At 26.1% G+C, this 19003-nt stretch overlaps 1 protein-coding gene and 1 long non-coding RNA gene across 5 annotated transcripts; both read left to right on the top strand.

Annotated features, from left to right (window-relative positions):
- Positions 1–940: 940 nt before the first annotated feature.
- On the top strand, positions 941–9093 carry LOC119685848 (ninjurin-2). Of its 4 annotated transcripts, none has more exons than XM_038100239.1 (4): positions 941–1332; positions 6199–6375; positions 8422–8641; positions 8800–8891. In XM_038100239.1, exons 1-3 carry the CDS (start codon positions 1264–1266, stop codon positions 8620–8622), a joined length of 447 nt encoding a protein of 148 aa, XP_037956167.1. In that variant the 5' UTR covers positions 941–1263; the 3' UTR covers positions 8623–8641; positions 8800–8891. The 4 variants fall into 4 exon arrangements, with proteins under 4 accessions (XP_037956167.1, XP_037956169.1, XP_037956168.1 ...); XM_038100242.1 differs by lacking the exon at positions 941–1332 and adding an exon at positions 3922–4098; XM_038100241.1 differs by lacking the exon at positions 8422–8641 and having other exon boundaries at positions 942–1332; positions 8800–9093.
- Positions 9094–10743: 1650 nt separating this feature from the next.
- On the top strand, positions 10744–19001 carry LOC119679129. Its single transcript, XR_005252389.1, has 3 exons — positions 10744–11609; positions 14202–14448; positions 18835–19001. It is a non-coding gene; the product is annotated as an uncharacterized LOC119679129 (long non-coding RNA).
- Positions 19002–19003: the final 2 nt, after the last annotated feature.

Here is a 19003-nt window from a genome sequence, read left to right as displayed (position 1 = left end):
TATATTTACCAACATCTGTTAACAATATATTTTGTTAGGGCGAAGAACCTAGTAGTCTAGTTCCTTATTCTTGGGTAACTTTAAGATTAATTTTAGTCATACTCACAAATAAATAAATTAATATTTTGTTATCATAAGGTGCATTGAGAAGGTATTTAGTTAAGACGAAGAACCTAGTAGTCCAGTTCCTTATTCTTGGGTAACTTTAAGATTAACATTAGTCTTACTCACAAATAAATAAATAAATATTTTGTTATCATAAGGTGCATTGAGAAGGTATTCAGTTAAGACAATTTTACATTAAGTTATATCAACTCATAGGCTTCAAAAGTAATTGAACCTTATTTTAAATAAATAATTTATTTATCTCTTTTAATTACATCTTAAGATATTTAATACTGTTAAGAAAGCAAAATCCAAAGATAGGTTAGGTTAGGTTAGGTTAATCACACTAGAGACAAGCTTTTACAACAAAAAAAAATGAAAATAGAAATTTCATACAATAAGCTAGTTTTATACTATCAAAATGGTTGTGGCGTGATTGCTCAGAATAATTATAAAAACGCTATATGAATTTTAAAATTATTTGTATTTGAAAGGAACTTTGTTAGAAACCCTATAATTTCTTACTAAATTATTTTATTATTAATTTCAGCATCAACTGGTGGCATCAGCAATATTTAAAAACATTTTGTTGTATTTAATATAATATAAAATATAGAACTCTTTTTGTTTTTAGTAAATTTGAAATATTGCACTTCTTACGAAGAAAGAAAACACAAATCAAATAAATTTATTGTTCGTTTAAATCTCGAATTAAACCAATTTTTATGCAGTAACTGCGATTAGTCATCATTATCCATTCACAAATTTGTTAAAGTATCTTTTATGTAGAGATACTTGAACCGCAGACAAAGTGCCAGTAACAGGTATAGATACAAACACTCCGCATTAAGAAAGTTTAGTTTGTGTTGTGATGTTTTATCGTTAAGTTGTGGATTGAAAAGGTTGCTATAGCAGGCAAAAATAGTAAAAAAATATGTAGTAAAAAAATTCATTAATACTGCAAAAGTTAATTTGTTTGTATTAAAATTTTTGATTGTGTTGTGATATATTGGCATCAAAAAAAAAAAAAATCTCTGAAATGCAGTAGCCCGTAACGTAGCCGAATTACGAAATACGAATTTAAACAAAGATTAAGTTTAACACATTTTAAAATTTAAGAAATATAAATATTATTTATTGTATATAATTTATTATTTTATGAACAATATTAAATTAAATATGGCACAAATATTTGCAAGTGTAAATACATCCGGAAATGACTCCGAGGTAAGCTTATATAATGCATCATTGAACACATATAGTATTAATTCGTGCATATATGTATATATTAGTTACGACAATGGTTTTCATTGCTGTTTTTGATTAAAAATTTTCAGAGATGCAGCTAATCAATTCATTGAATAAGCAATAAAAATCGAAAAATCAATTTATTTATTTCTTCAGTATTAATGCTGATAATATTTATTGCTTTATTTGATATATCCAACACAAAAATCATTTATAATATGAATTGAAATAATAATATACCATTAAATGCAATATCAAATCGCTGTAAACGGAAGAAAACAAAATAAGAAATTAAATTGATAAATAAATAAAAAAAAATTTTATATAAAAGTTTATTAAAATAAATCCTTAAATAATAACTTTTTAATACTATTATATTATTTACAAAAATAAATATTAAACAGAGTAAATAATGCTAAGGACTTACTGATGTAATTAAAAAAATCTAATAGATTGATCGAATCTAATAGATTTCTCAATATTTCACATATGACACATATGAACAGAAATAAGTGTTAGTAACCACAAATAATGAATTATTACTAAACACCACAACCGAAAAGTTAATTTCTATATTCCAATAAGTGATCTATATACTTTCGTATGTTACAGGGATAAATTGTAATGAAAGGTAATTTGGTTAAGAGGAGAATTACGCGAATGAATAAATATATTAAATCCAGTCTATATCGTTGTCGATTCCGTCAGGTCAGAGAGGGGACTTACAATAAAGTCGACTCTCTAAGAAAATTCTCATATTAAATGTTTTTAATTGATGATGCTTAGAATAAAATGGAAAAAGTAAATAATGTTGTGATGGAATGAAGAGATTAATTTCAGCTTATACTAAAGTTAAAAACCGTGTTATCTGAATTAAACTAAACCACAGAATGAAATAACCACAATGTGGGCAATTCTACAGTTAAAACGACGTGATGGAATATAGAACTAAAAAAGGGGTACACGTTAAGAATTACCATCTTATTTTCTGATAAGCAACTGTTTAAAACGTAGCTATTTGCTGAACATGACGCATAGACAATCTAAAGAAATTTAAACTTTTAATAATTTATGATGAAGAGAAAGTGTTTTAGTCGGTAAGAGTCTGGCACACCGGTATCATGACCATGGCACTTACGGTTTTTTGCTTTATGGCAAAAAACAAAACAAAAGAAAAATTATTCAAAATACTGTTCTTCTTTACATCTTTAGTACTTTAGTACCGGTGGTTAAATCAATAAATGGGATTACATTTTTTAAAATAGAAATTTTTCAACAAGAAACAGCTTTTAACCTGTAGATTACGAAGAATGTCAATAGCGAAGTTTTTATATTTTTATCATCCTAACCATGCTTCATCTGAGTAATTTTAGCTATTGTGTTGAAAATTAGATTCCTATGAAATTACAATTTTGAAGAAGATACTATATCAATGTATAAAATTGTCATATCATGTCAAGCTGTTTAATATGGATGTGTAATAATTTTATACATATAAGAACAATTTTAATTGAAAAGTTAAGTATTTTACCGACAAATATATTTTAAGCCAAACATATCATAATTAGTGGTATTCCACAAACTTTGAGATCTTATGACCTATAATCAAGCTATCGTCTATATAGTACATATGATGATATATATAAATATATGTATGAACGATCATATGGATTGTCGTTGCCAATGAGCAAATTTTTCATTAAATCAATTCAATTCTCATTCTCATAATATAAGAGGATCTTGACGGTAATTTGAATATGATTTTTAAGTTCTTATTTGATATGGTATTACTACAACACTTGTGCTACATTTAATGATAATTTATGTACATGAAAAATTTTTGCAAAAGCTAATTAATGAAGCTTTGTTTATTTAACTTTTGAATAATAAAAATTATTGATTTTATAATTAAGTACACAACTGCAGCCAATTGTGTATAAAAAATCATATTGTTTTATTCACACCATCCACATGAAAAGTTTTACATGAATTTATATTTATATATCTAATATTATTGTAACATGCATGCAATACATGCCAGTAATTCAATATGGGAAAAACGTACATTAAAATTAAAATGGTTTATTGTCATAGCTAGAGTAGAGTGAAAAGGTTCCCATGATACATAAAACACATTAAAAACTATTTTAGAGGCTAAATAATCTATATACACTTAGCAGAAAAACTCTGCGTACAGAAAGTAAATTTTGTTTCAACATATTAAAAATTATTAAATAAATAAATTTTTTAAATTAATTTTATTTTTGATTAGTACTTTTATTTGTTATCTTCATTTTAAGGTAAAAATTATTTCTAACAGATTAATAGAAAAATTATAATAATTAAAAATGTAAAAAATCAGCGCTATCGGTGGCAGAAAAAGTCTGCGTACAAGAGTTTAAAAAGCGTTGAAATATATTATTTTTTAAAACATTTTATATTTTCAGTAACTTGTTGGATAACCTTTACTTTTTACGACCTTCATAAGTCGTTTTGGTATCGAATTGACAAGTTTCGCAGTCTCATTAATGCTTATTTTACCCCATTCCGCGTCGCTAACGTTCTTCAGCATTTCTTTGGAGGTTATATTGTATTTATGTACCCGACGCACCAGTAAATCCTATAAATGTTCTATAGGATTCAAATATGGCGATTATGATGACATTTTGATTTGCTTGGGCACATTTTAAAGCAACCAAAGCTTTACAACTTCTGCCGTGTGCTTTGTGTCGTTATCTTGTTGAAGTAAGTAATTGTTCTGTAACCCCAACTTCTTGGCACTGCTCTTTAAATTGCATTTTAAAACATTCAAATGATCATCTTTATTCATTATCGACTCAATGAGCTCCATTTTTCTCACTCTATTACTCGCCATACACCCCCGCACTATTACTCCTCCACTACCGTGTTTTATTGTTGAATACAAATATTCATTATTAAAGGCAGTACCCGGAATTCGCCATATAATCGTTCGACCTTTAACGCTAAAGAGACAAAATTTGCTTTCGTCTGAAAAAATTATGCGTTTCCAAAATTCTGGAGACTTATTTAAATACTCCCTTGCGAATGCTAAACGCTTCATTCTAATAGCTTTGAAGATAAGCGGCTTGCTTCGTACAAACCGGCCATGGTAGTGGTGTTTTTTTAATATTTTGTGTACAGTATCCACGTGAATTTGCTTCTGGAATGTCTGGTCAATATATTTCTATAACAGAAGTCCAGTTAGACGAGGATTATCTTTCACTGAATTAATAATGCTGCGGGTTTCTCTTGTTGACAGCTTGGATAAACGCCCAGATCCCAACTTCTGGGTTAATAATCCTATTTAGTTGTAGTTGTTCACTACTCTTTGGATAAAAGAATGTGACCGCTTAACGATTTGACCAATTTTGCGATACATTTTCCTTTTTTTCCATAGATCAATAATACTACTGCTCTCACCGAGAATAATTTCTTTTCCTTTATTTGTCATTAAAAATTTAATTACTTTTTAATCATTAAATTATAAAATAAGTGCGTGGGATTGTGTATAATGATATACTGATACAGTAAAACATAAAGCACGCCAAAGTTCTACTATTAAAACTTTGGGAATTCCCCTTTATATGTTTTGTACGCAGACTTTTTCTGCCACCGATAGCGCTGATTTTTTACATTTTTAATTATTATAATTTTTTTACTAATGTGTTAGAAATAAGTTTTAGCTTAAAATAAAGTCAACGAATTAAAGTACAAACAAAAAATAAAATTGATTTAAAAAATTTATTTATTTAATAATTTTTTAAATGTTGAAACAAAATTTACTTTTTGTACGCAGAGTTTTTCTGCTAAGTGTATGTTGTTGATCTCTCATTGAGTTAAATGCCATGAATCAATTGGATGATTCATAAAGTTACCAAACAAGAGTGAATCTTAACCACTCTTTAAGATTTAATTCTAATATTTATAAATAATTTGTGACTAACAGCAAACAATCAATCGATTTGAAACATTGTAAATATATATTATTAAAAGTGTAAAAAATAAATCATATTTGTTGGTACAAAGAACATAATAGATGCATTAGGATCAATTTATAACAGTATAATTTAACTTATACTTCTTAATATTTTTTATTAGTTTATTTTTGAATTTGTGATTACTCAAAATTAAAATAAAAATTCAAATGCAATAAAAACATGCACCTATAGGCCTAAGTAAATCCCTTAGGATCGCCGATATAACCTAACCTAACCTAGGTAACCAATGGCAACTTTAACCACCAAAAATCACTTTGAGTACAATCAATGTTCCGTTGTAGTACCACGGCTAAGACATTGCCGTACACCAAAAGTGGTGAACCAACCTTGTAGTAAAAAATTATACAAAACATTTGATGTGACTTAAAATATTTTTTTTTTTGAACACAATTTGTGATATAAACTGTTTACCAAGTTTACTGTATTACCAAGTTTACATAAAAATCGTCAATATAGTTTACTTAAGAAATTAAATGAATCGTTAATTTTGCTTAAGGACCAATTGAAGGTATCAAAATTAAAAAGAAAAGAGAAAGTTATAAAAAAGTAGTGACTATTGACCTCAAACGTATGCAAGATTCAAAATTTTGTTCGATTTCCTGTTGAAATGAGAACTAGTGTGTCTACTGTCAGACAGTCTTACAGAAAAATAGAGAGACAGATAGATAGATACAAAAATATCACCAAATCAGAAATGTACATATGTATGTACACATATTATTTACATACAAGAAAAATATTATGTTTTTGTTTTTTAAAAATATCTCCAAGAAAAGACAAATATTTTGCACAATAATATATATACATTTTAATATTTTTTTTTTAGATGAAAGCAATGGATGCCAATCGATATGCAACTAAAAAAACCATCGCTCAGGGGATGCTTGATATTGCGCTCTTAACTGCAAATGCCTCCCAATTAAAATATATCCTGCAAGTAGGCGAACAGCATCAATTTTATAAGCTAATGCTGATACTCATTAGTTTGTCTATAGTACTTCAGGTAATTGTATAAACAACTACTTGTAGTTAATTAAATATAATAGAAACTCATTTAGATACTCTCCGGTGTACTTAGTCTATCGTTGAGCCTTATGCGTGATTGTCGTTTACACAAGCCAGAATTCCATCAATCGGCCAATATATTGAATCATATTCGTACTGGGTTTGCCTTTTTCACAACAGTGATTAATTTATTCATTTCGGGATTTGATTCACGTTTACCACCTTCACAAGGGGATTTTCTTAATATTTAATAGTAATAATTAAAAATCTTATTAGTTTTAAGAAAATACATAATCTTTCTAATATGGAATAAAAATTTTGAGCAAAATAAAGTTATATCAGTTCATTAGACTCTTGTATTAAGATATTCTGTGTCCGGTAAAGTACAACATTTTCGATTGAAACATAATACGAAGTAATCCAAAATGTTTTTCTTCTTTTAAAGATATATTAAGGTCATTCTCATTTTTCTGCACATTAATAGAGTTATTGGAAAAACGTTATAGTACTAAAAATGATTAATATCAATTAATATATCGATTGGTATTTATCAATTATATCTCATTGAAATTACATATGATTAATAGTTTGGTAATAGTATTTTTTGAACTATTCTAGCTACCACAGCTAAAACCCAGACTCGTCAATGCATTAAAAAATATATTTTTTTAAACAATATTATTTCAATGCCAACATCCATAACAATCCCTTCTATTAAATTAACTATTTTATTCTATACTAAAAAACAATAACAACGATCAATACATGAAAATAAAGAATACCAAATTTGGCTTTGATTTTTTCAAGTATCAAATCCAATTCTCATAACCTTCACTCATATAAATATTTTACAATTCAACTTACTACTGTATTTTATCAGTGGTTTTGTAGTTAAATATATATATTTATTTAGTAACGTTACATCTAATAAATACATTTGTATACAAAATTTTAAAAAGTTATTAGCAGTTACTTTATATGCGAGATACATAAAGTAGACTTCTAATTTCATATTATATTGACTTGATTTGACCGAATTTATAAACAGAATTATACCTGTATAAAATATATTCGATTAGGTCAAATACTATGTATTATATCCACAAACAGACAGACTTATTTTATATTCTTTTATTTAAATAAAAAAAAAAATTTTTTAATTGTGAAAGTAGATATTTTGTTTATATCGATGAATAAACTAATAGAAAATAAGCTATAAATAAATAAATATCATTACTGATGCTCTCCAACACTTTTTACTGTCGTTCTTATGTTCTTTGATAACAGCGTTCCATTAGAACCTCCGTCATATCCCAAGAGATAATAAACAACTATTTACTATTCAGTAATGATCTTCTTATCCTTTCAATTCTCATTCTCAGTGAATGAGTCTTGCTATATTACATTTCTTGTTTACATTTTATTTATTTAAACATTAATTTACTAAACTTTTTTTAACCATTTTCGGTTCCAATTCAGATCCCTTAATAATTATAGGAATTTTTGACAGATATTTCAATGCATGTCACTCTAAATTGTCTGCCTATTCGTATATCAATGTTAATATAAAATTATAATACAATATTTGTATCAATATATAGTAAGACATTACTTAGGAATCCTAAAATATATTTGTCAAGATACATGAAACAATAGATAGTTCATACAGCATGAATATCTTAATTTTCTTCTTGATTACGAGTTGTTCAGAACGTTTCATTACAACTAGTATTGACGATAAAAGTATGTATCGTTTCATCCTTTACTCTTTTCTTTCTTTAATCTGTTTTCAAAATATATCACAACTAAAAATTTTTCTATTTTTAGCATAGTTTAAGTTTAGCTTGAAAATTGTTTTCTTATTATTTTATGTTAATAACGATATTCATATCATAGAGGATTTTATATCAAAGAAGATATTCTCTGATTCATATGTTCAGATACTTCAAATATTCTCATAAGGCTTAACTCCATTATTTCAACTAAGTACATTGGTGTGGTGGAACTTAAAATTTTAGTTATTAATTACTGTTCACTCTTACAGCTTTTAGTTGGGATTTTCTTTGTAATCATTGGCAGTCTTAACATCAATAAAAAAGAGGAACAAACTGCAGCTATTATTTTGAATGATATTATACTTGTTGTGGTGTTTCTTATTTCTATAATAAACGTGATCATTTCTGGCTTTGGTATCGAGTATTCGTCACAACCGTTAAGGCTCATTGCGAAAGATAAGGAACCGTAATGAGTTGAAACTAGACCTGGTTAATATAAATACATATTTATATACATGTCTGTATATATGTATACATATATAATTTATATATATATATATATATATATAATTTTAAAACTTATTAAATAATACTTATGTTAATTTCTCTAATTTGATCTCAATATTTCAATTACTTATTCATATTAGATACTAGCTGGAATTTTACTTGTAATTCAATCTATGATTAACATCCATAAAAGTGAAGGGCAAAGACGAGCAGCAGATATACTTAACCATATAATAGGAGGAATTATTTTTTTGTCGGTGTTTTGTGATGTCGTTAAAATGAATTTTGGTTTGGATCCAGCAGTTCCGGTGGAAAAGAAATAAAATAATAAAAGTTATATTACGTTAAAGTTTTGATAGTTTCGATCAGGAATTGATCTCTCTTATTTTTTATATATAATATATAAATGAATAGTTATACAATATAAAACACAAATAAATTAAGTACCAAATAAATAAAAAAAAGCTTTTATTAAATGCTTAATCTTCAACGAACTCACAAATTAAATAAATTAATTATGAGATTCAGAGATATATTCAACTATCTAGAAAATATGATTTATGATATCTTTTTAATTGAATTAAGAAATATACATATATGATTTAAATATATGATTGGAAAAACAATTAAATATTTACATATTTAAAGTAGTGTAAGTGCCACATCAATTTATTATATTTATTATTACATTTTTAACGCCAGTCACATGAAAATTATAAAATGTCACATATTTAATTTTGCAATAATAACAAAAATGCCACAGTTAGTATTACCATACACAGTCTTCTTATTGCCTTATATATTTCTAGAAACAGTTTACCTGTTAAAGTGTTCTATGGTATAAAATTCGACATAGCGTTGCCAACTGGAGTAATGTTTTTGTATAAGTTGCATCATTCGTTTATGAAACATAACTAACATTAGATCATACAACGTGTTTCTTTTATAACATTTTAATTATTTAATTTAATTCATATAAACAATGTATATCTATAAAATATAATATAAATTGTCTATTTTTAAAAATTGCTTATGATATGATTCAACAGAACATTCAGCGAAAAGTTTATATAGTGTTTTTTTAAAGGAATTCAAATATATGGACTATATTAAAAATTTCATGGAAATTAAAATTAATTAATATTAAAAATAACTAAAACTTAAAAGAAAACACAATTAAGTATAATACAATTAAGTCCAGTTTTACGTGTTTAAGTAGCAACAAATACTTTCGCTTCATAATTATATATAATAATCGTAAAAATTAAATATTCTTTGGGGAATATAGTCCATATACATTTATAGTCGCAAAATTGTTTTTTTAAAATCGAAATTAAATTTACTTAAAAAGTACTTTGGTAACAACTAAGTTACAAAGAACTATTCTCAGGTGTATAATTAAATTGCTGAAGTAAAGTGGTGGAACTGTAAATATGATTCTAAGAAAGATAGCTCTTCTTTTTATATTCAAGCAAAGTCAACATTATTTCTGCTATTACGAACGCAAAATTAAAGTTATATATAAAAAAAATGATTACATTCTATCATTACTTGAAGTAATTAAATATATAATATGTTAATAACACATTTCATTGCAAATTGAATAACCACACAAGATTTCATATATCTACAAAATCACTAAATCATATTCTCAACTTTCACATTAAAACTAAAACAATTGATTTTATATGACATTAACAATAAAAAGAATAACTTCAAAATTGTCTTTCATTCAAATTTTTAATGACTGTAATATTCTAATATGACATCTACATAATATGACAAATAAATTTATCGAAGATAAAAACTTAATATCTTTATTATCATTGATTACAATTATTATAATATTAAGATATTTATAAAAATATTAATTTAATAATTTTCTTTTTTAATATTAGGTATACTTTTCATTATAAGAAAAAATTAAACTTATATCCGTATTTGAGCATAGTTTTAACACGAATACGATTCTTATTATTATGAACAATAAATTCGTATTAAAAATATTTTTACTTTGTATTGGCAATGCTTCAGTAATTGTTATATATCATTCTTCCATTCTCTTATTTCTAACCTCACAAAAAGAAAGAAAAATCTGAATAAAAGGAACGAATAATGTAAAAGTCGCATTTATGCGCTAAATTTTGTGTGGAATTTGTTATTTTACCTGCTATCGTGTTAGAAATAATGATTTATAAATTCCGTATTGAAAGTAGACAATTTGTGAATAACTATTATACAAACGGTCGAGGATAGCAGAAACAGCATACTACTTGCAAACATTGCATTGCTATAAACGAAAAAGGAAACCTTCAAAAAGAACAACTTTACAATTTGAAGAAAAATTTTTAAACTATTGTATTTATTGTGAACAATGACAAAGTGGAAACTATGATTTAGTGTGATAAAATGAGTTAATACAAATTTTAACCCTTAATTGGGTTAATTTTTTTAATACTACGCCACCGCAATTTTCACCCAAGCCAGCTACATACATATATTAGACGTAAATTATTAGCCGGGGCGACAGACACTACTTTCATTATTGATGTGATATAAGTAAAAAACTTATATAATTAAATTATTAAATAAACCTTTTACATAATTTGTATATGGTAATTGTTTCAATAAACTAAGTTTGCGCTGTTCTGTATAGAAATTCACCTGATATATAGTTTGGTGAATAAAAGTTTTGTGCCTCGTTAAAGTTTGCGTTGTTGATATGTTAGTAGTTTTATTTGTTATATATATAAATTTTGTGCAATCACTACTTAATTTTTTGTTGAGCATTAAAATCAAAATGAAATATTCCTCGTCAGTGCGTCAAGTCACAGAAACATCATTACTTACCCGTCCACACCCACCTCGTCCTTCGCTAAGATTACTTTTGGCGTCAAACTCAGCTGTTTTTACACAAATAAATCAAAACTTTAAAAGGAAATTTTGAGAGGTAAAGTATATTTAACTGTTTAAAAATATTAAATATAAACAATAATAAAGAACATAAATCTGTATATAAAAAACTTACAAAATTGATAAACATAAGATTGTCGTCAAATGTAGTAAATGTTTGTTAGTGTAATTTTTTTTACTATAACATGCATTGATCATAACTTAATAATAAACAAACATACACCAAACAAACAAAAAAAAAAACAACAAATTGGATTAATGATTTCATTAACAAAAAATATTAACCTTACAAAAGATTATATTGTTGTATTTTAATATAATGCAATAAAATATATCACTGAAAAATAATGATGAACGATTTAACTGGTCATATTAAAATATTAAAATAATTTATATATACACAAACACCAATATGTAAAAAAATGTTTAAATTTAAGAAATTTATTTTTAACATCCGTTTTGACTAAAGAAACTAAATACTTAATATAAAATTAAAGAATTTAAAACAAAAAATAAATTATATTTCAATATAATCTTTTGCTGTTTAAGATATATTTTATTAAAAATTTGAAATACTAACCTTAAAACTAAATATTATCTAACCCACATTATATTTCTATTTATAGATTTTTCTCCTATTTGTTTAAGCTTCCCTTTTGTACCTTTATAAAATTTTTAGATTAATTATTTGGAGATAGACCTTCATTTATTTACTTTGCTCTAAACTAGTGGTTCTCAATCTTCTTATGACCAAGATCCACTATGATTTTTTTGTTTTTGTTAGGCAGCACAAAGTTTAAGAATAATAAACTATATGATTATTTTTATATACTTTATGCATTTCTGGTTTAATCTATAATGAATTGTAAATGCATAGGCCTATATATGTACCTATATAATAGGTATATTATAACTTTTTGTGCTTATTTTTATTAATTGAGGTCTCAGTGGACAAGCTTAGTGGACATACCTGTTAAATTTGATTCACGGTCCATTTTTAACGATTTATGGTCTGCGGACCACTAGTTGGGAACCATTGCTCTAGTTCATCATATTCGCCATGATATAAATTTCAATATATATTTTTTTGTTTACAGTTTCAAAAACTATATACAATAAATATATTAATTAAACATATAACAGTATAATTCTGATAAAGTTACTTTAATAGAGCAAATCTAAAAACGATCTTTCAGTTTACCACAATCAAATATGTTTCGAAAGTTCGTTTGATAGATGTTTCGTACTCTCGTTTGAAAGACAGAAAGCTGTTTTCGGTATTTCAAAATATCAAATTAAAAATGTGCCAATAAGCAGAACTTTCGATTAACAGCTGATATTTTCTTTGCGTTTTTGTGCATAAAATATTTTATATAAGAAATAAAATACATATAATTTAAAATAAAAATGATTAATAAATTTAAATTTGTAGAAATGGAACAAATATTTCTAATTTCATTTTTAATATGAAGCAATCGTTAAAGTATTGATATGCTGTACTGTCTCCAATATTCAAAATATATATTTTTTATATTTATATAAAATATACATAGTTTTTATATATTTAAATTATAATATTTATTTAGCATTGTTTTATTTATTTCTTTTACATTACTTTATTTATTTATATATATATATATATATATATATATATATATATAGTTAAGATATTTTAAAACTAATTAAATTTTAATTTTGGTACTACTGTGCTTAATGTTGCAATAGTTACTACCATTTTTTTTCACATTCAGTAAATAATTATTTATATATAAATAAAAATATTAACTAAACATATATCTTACAGTTAAATTTGCATGTGGTAGCTGTTTTTAATTTAAACAGCTTTCTACCATGAATTACAAATGATAAAACTTTTTTGAAAGATTTTGTGCCAGAAAAGCAAAAAACTTTCAAACAGTCTTTCGTTCGATCTTTCAAAAATCATTCAAAAAACTTTTACCGGTCCAGGGCCAAGATCGCCCTGTGAGTGTGGTAAGCTAAATGATCGTTGTCAGAATTGCCCTGTAAATATTAGCAGTGAAAATAGAATTTTAAAATCTTTCCCAATTATTCTTATTGGTTAAAATGTAACCTTTTTTTCAGCACTGGTTACATCATTAGTAGATTAGTTATTGTTTTGTCTTAACCGATTGTTAAGAATCTTCAGTTAACTAATGTGCCCACTCGCTATTTATTCTCCGAAGATAATTAACGGTTAGCAAAATTACAGCAGTTATTGCAATTTTTTCTTGCAAAAAGACTAACATGAGTTTGCTTCGTTTTAGTAGTTAGATTCAAAAACATCTCACAATAAAATATCTGAAATGTATTTTTTTTACAATATCTTAAATTTATATTTAGAAATTGAAATTAACTTTTAAATTAAGTGTATTATTTTTTAATTTCACTGATTAATGAAATCATTCTAAAATTTTAAAAAAAATTTTTGTTTGTAAAATTGTGACATGAATTTTCAATTTGCAAAATGTGAATTAAAATATAAGGACTTTAATCTGATATCTGATGAAAACAGTTATTTTTTTTAAAATTATTTCACATTAAATTAAATCTAAATGGCTAAAATAAAACTATATTTAATATTCTCTTACAATATCCTTTTGTTTTTTAGGCAATGGAATTACAATATTAAATTCAAATTGCGTTTCAAAGGACATCACGATCTTGTGTTCAGCTGTACAAATCGAATTAAGTTCTTTATCAAAGCAAATCAATAACTGCAACTTAATTTTAATATATAAAAATATTTACTATAAAATTAGTATATCTCAAAAATTTAAACAACGATAAATCGACTTTTTATATATTTTACACAACCCATTGTTTTGCAATTGTTTGACGCTTTCCCTTTTTATATGGTAAGTGCATTCTTATAAGAACATATTTACAATTTTCTTTGAGCAATCAATTTAAGGAATTTCCAAAAAAATCTTATTTATATGAAAAATATTCAAATTTTTTTATTTTTCAGAGTTATTGAAGTATAAATAAATTGAATGAGTCGATACATCATTGAAAATTTGTCAGTGCTAGCAATATTCATTCAAATAAGTGCATGTTTAATATTGTAATACCTAACTTCTCTTGCAAAAGAATTTTATGTTCTAAAAATAAAGATGTATTTTTTTTAGATTTAATTTGAGTGGAATTAAAATTGTATAAAATAAAAAAATTAATTTTGGCTTTGGTGAAGCTTAAAAATCCTTCATTAATAGTTGTTTTAAATTCAATAACGAATGATTTTCAATTAAACGTTATTTATTTAGCTCGCTCAACGTCATGTTGCCAGGTTCCGGATTGGCGCTACACTTCTTTCTATACGCTTTTACTCTTTAAATGCAGTTAGTGCTCCCTTAACTTGTTTACTTAATGAAGATAGGTTATTCTACAACGCCTTCTTCCGCTGAATGCTTATTCGCTGAAGAATGCCAATGTCATTTTATGTAGTTCATGTAGATCTTGATTAATTCTCCCATTGCTAATTCATAATGTCACATATATTACGTCATTACGTTGGACAAAACTCTACATCCAATTTTTCTGCTAACTTGAATTTTTCAGCCTAAGCTGTTGATACCAATATAGATGAAATGTTTTTAGTCTTAGAATAAAATAATAAATTTATATGAATGATAACATATAAATCCAACCCAATGGGTTAAATTTCGTAATAAATATATAGTTTATATATATAGTATAGTTTTATAGCTTATAAATATTATATATTATCTAGATTTTAGCTATATACATAATATAATATATTCTTTAATATGTATAATATATAATATGTACTTTAATATATATAATATATTTGTCTTATAAAAATATTAGATGTAGTAAAAAAAAATCCATTATTTTCACAATAAATGCTTTAAATATCTGTACCCCGCGTTGTATAAGTCCTATCGGGTAACGATAGATTTAGAAAAATGAGATTTCGTACTAAAAAAATTTCGACAGTTTGGTAATTGGTTGACTCAGTTTTGTTTGAGCTTGCGTCAAAGCTTGTTTGGACGCTAGCAAAGAGAAAATACGTCATATTTTACAGTTTTTCTTTGAAAAAGCGAAAACGCAAACCATGCGGTTGAAAATGTGAACAGCCAATTATACGCAATTTTGGATTCGTCGATTTCTTTCCGGTAATTTGGATGTCAAAGATGCACCACGAAGGCCAATTGTCGAAAATGTCAATAAAATTACACGATGGTTTGTTATGGACTCAACAAACCATTGTGTAAGCACTGTTTCGATTGTCAAAGAGCTAAAGATTGCACATAAACCCTTTGGAACCATTTGAAAAGGACACAAAAATTATGTCGATCTATGAGTGCCACACGATGTAACCCAAAAAACTTTATGGATCGAATTTTCATTTGCAAATGGCTGCTAAATCGAAACAAAATTGACCCATTTCTGAAGCGATTGATGATGAAAAGTGGATCAGAATCACTTACCACAACGTCTTTTATGAGCTGCACCCCTACGACATTTTAACTGAGAACTGTACTGTCAACAATTGGACCGTCTTCAGGAGAAGAAGAATTATATTCCATCAGAACAACGCCAGATCACACAAATCGATATCGACATCGATGACTTGCCAAAAGCTGCAGGAGCTTGGTTGGAAGTAAATCGAGTCATTCTATCTATAGTAAATAAACCTTCAATATTATGCAAAAATAATGGATTTCTTTTTACTACACCTATTATATATTTCAAATGTTAGTTTTCATGGCAACCATATCTAAATATAAATCGACTAAAACTAATATATCCAAGTTTATAAAATTTTTTTAACATATAATTATTTACCTTTAAGAACAACGAATCCAAAATTTTCCGGTTGTGTGATATGTATCGAGGTTTAGAATTCATCATCCATTTTCGGTCATTATAACTAATGGTTAATGCCTATTCTAAAAATGTATGCATTAATCTATTTATGTCCATCTTAGAAAAACTCCAACTTCCCTAGAATCATATACACATCCAGACAGACAGGAGTCATGTAGTCAATTAGATCAAGATCCTTCACAAAATATACAATGGATATATCTTGTTATAAAATAATTATGTTATTATGCATTATGTTTTAATAAGTTCTTTATTTCCCCACATTATATTGGCGATATATATGTAGGATATATATTAGAGTATAGTTTTAATATATTTTTAAATATTAAAGTAAAGTGCATTTAAATTTCTTTCAGTTACTAATAGACATATGTAAGGTTATAGCCCGGGTAATTAATTCGTTCTAGATAAAATCATTCATTGAAGTTCTGACGGATATTGTGACCGCCAGCAGTTAGTCGTTAATGACTAGTTGCGACGGAACGTACAGCTGACCACTCATGAATTCAAAAGTCATTTGTCATCAGTGATAATCGTGATATCCAGTAATAATCGACCATATATACTAAAATTGTTTCGTAACCCTTGACAGATTTTCACAAGTTTTAACAATAGTATAGAAACTATTTAAAGATGGGGAAAATAAAAAATTGCCTTTGTAACAATGGCTAATGACGCTCAACTTGAAATTCGGCAGGATACGAGTTTAACTCTTGGTACTTAAAGTCTCAAAAAGCTATTTATCAATAATTAAATATAAGAAATAATTCCAATAGCACTGATGATGGGTATTTGGCAACACTTGAAACAGCTGTACAGTCAGCCAAAAATTCAATTAAATAATGTAAAGAAAAAAAATGTTTGTTGTTGTAGTTCATTACGTTTCGAAACCTCTCTAACAAAATTATAGATGCAATTTAAGGATTTTGTAAATATTATCAATATTTCACATGTCTATCTCTATTGACAGTGTTCAATCCCCTACATTGGTAGCGAAATATATATATTTAAATATTAATACTTTCAATTAAAATACTGATGATAGATATTTCGCAGTGTCTGAAATTGCCATTAACGCAGCGCAAATATAGATTAAACTAATAAACAACAACTGTAACCTTTTTTAAACCATGTCTAAGAAACTAAGCATTTTCCAAAGTAATTCTAAAGTCTATCATATTTAGTTTTTGAAACTATTCTTTATTCTCTCCAATATTATAAAAAACTAGTTTCAATTGTATAGACTGTAATCGGATTGATATATTTTATAGCTGATACATAGCAATCAGAACTGATTTTTTGTATTGATAATGGTATTAACTTCATATTTGGTATAAGATAAGTAGAGCGAATAAAATAGCCCCTCACAAATACAATCAACAGAACCTCCTCATTTGCTGGAATAGTAATTATATACTGTTATACGATTTGCAATTTATAAATAAAAAGTAGGAGTTTTGAATTCTCAGTTCTCTTAGTTTGTGAGATTGTGCTGAAACGCATAACTTGTGAATTTTGGTTATACTGATTTTTTTGACTTTAATATGTATAGATTAAACTTTAGACATGATAGAGAAGCTTTTTGTACCTCGTCGGAGTACAAAGAGTAAAACGATTATGGATATTCGTCATATGAGTGACTGTACAACATGGTCCTTCACTGACTAAAATCGGTTTAACAAAATTTCCAAATATTTCATGAAACCAGAGATTATCTAGTTCAACATTTAGCTAAACTTAAGAAATCTATAATTAACCATTTAATACTTATTGCACAATATGCGACTGATCCGTTTTTAGTAGTAGTAGTAATATTTTAGCTTTATTTTACTTCATTTTAAATTCGTTGTATAGAAATTTATAACAATTATATTATATATATAAAGCTTATAGCTATAAGCTATAATTTAGCCGTCTGATCCATTTGTTATTAACTTTTTAAAGTTGCACCCTTCAAATATTGAAAATAATTGACTTTATGTCATTTAACTTAAATTGACTTTGTTAACGGAAGTTCTTTAAGAGACACCTAAAGTAACCGCCATTTAGTTCTTCTAGAAGCACAGACATCGGAATTTTCATAATAGACAGTTTCTTTTCTTATATGGCTGCTGATAAATGGAATTCGTATGTGATTATGTATATATTTTTTACAAATGAATAAAAATTTTAAAATCAGTCAGTTTAAAAATTTTAGGTGCAAAACCGATGAGTAAGAAAAATTATTTACTTTATGAAGATGAAATAATCCTTAAATGTTGTTTTGCAAATTTATCTTAAAACAAGATTTTCGCAGTGTTTTCTGCAAAATAAATTATTTTATATAAATTAAATGTAAATGTCTTAAAACTATATTTACAATGTAAGAAATTATTCATTTTTATTTTTAGGCAATGGATTCGCAAGATTAATTTGAAATTGCATTTTAAAGGACATCACGATTTTGTGTTCAGCTGTACAAATCGAATTAAGTTTTATCAAAGCAAATCAATAACTACAACTTAATTTTAAAATATATTAATATTTACTATAAAATTAGTATATATCAAAAATTTAAAC

The sequence above is a fragment of the Teleopsis dalmanni genome, chromosome 2 (assembly GCF_002237135.1).
Source record: "Teleopsis dalmanni isolate 2A chromosome 2, ASM223713v2, whole genome shotgun sequence".
Lineage (NCBI taxonomy): Eukaryota > Metazoa > Arthropoda > Insecta > Diptera > Diopsidae > Teleopsis > Teleopsis dalmanni.
Note: the sequence above shows the minus strand (reverse complement) of the source record. Positions and strands in the feature narration are given on the sequence as shown.

Coding starts and splice junctions, on each gene's coding strand:
- LOC119685848 (XM_038100239.1), top strand. CDS start 1,264: ATGAACAATATTAAATTAAATATGGCACAAATATTTGCAAGTGTAAAT. Junction 1,333..6,198: donor CATCCGGAAATGACTCCGAG/GTAAGCTTATAT, acceptor TTTTTTTTTTAG/ATGAAAGCAATGGATGCCAA. Junction 6,376..8,421: donor GTTTGTCTATAGTACTTCAG/GTAATTGTATAA, acceptor TCACTCTTACAG/CTTTTAGTTGGGATTTTCTT.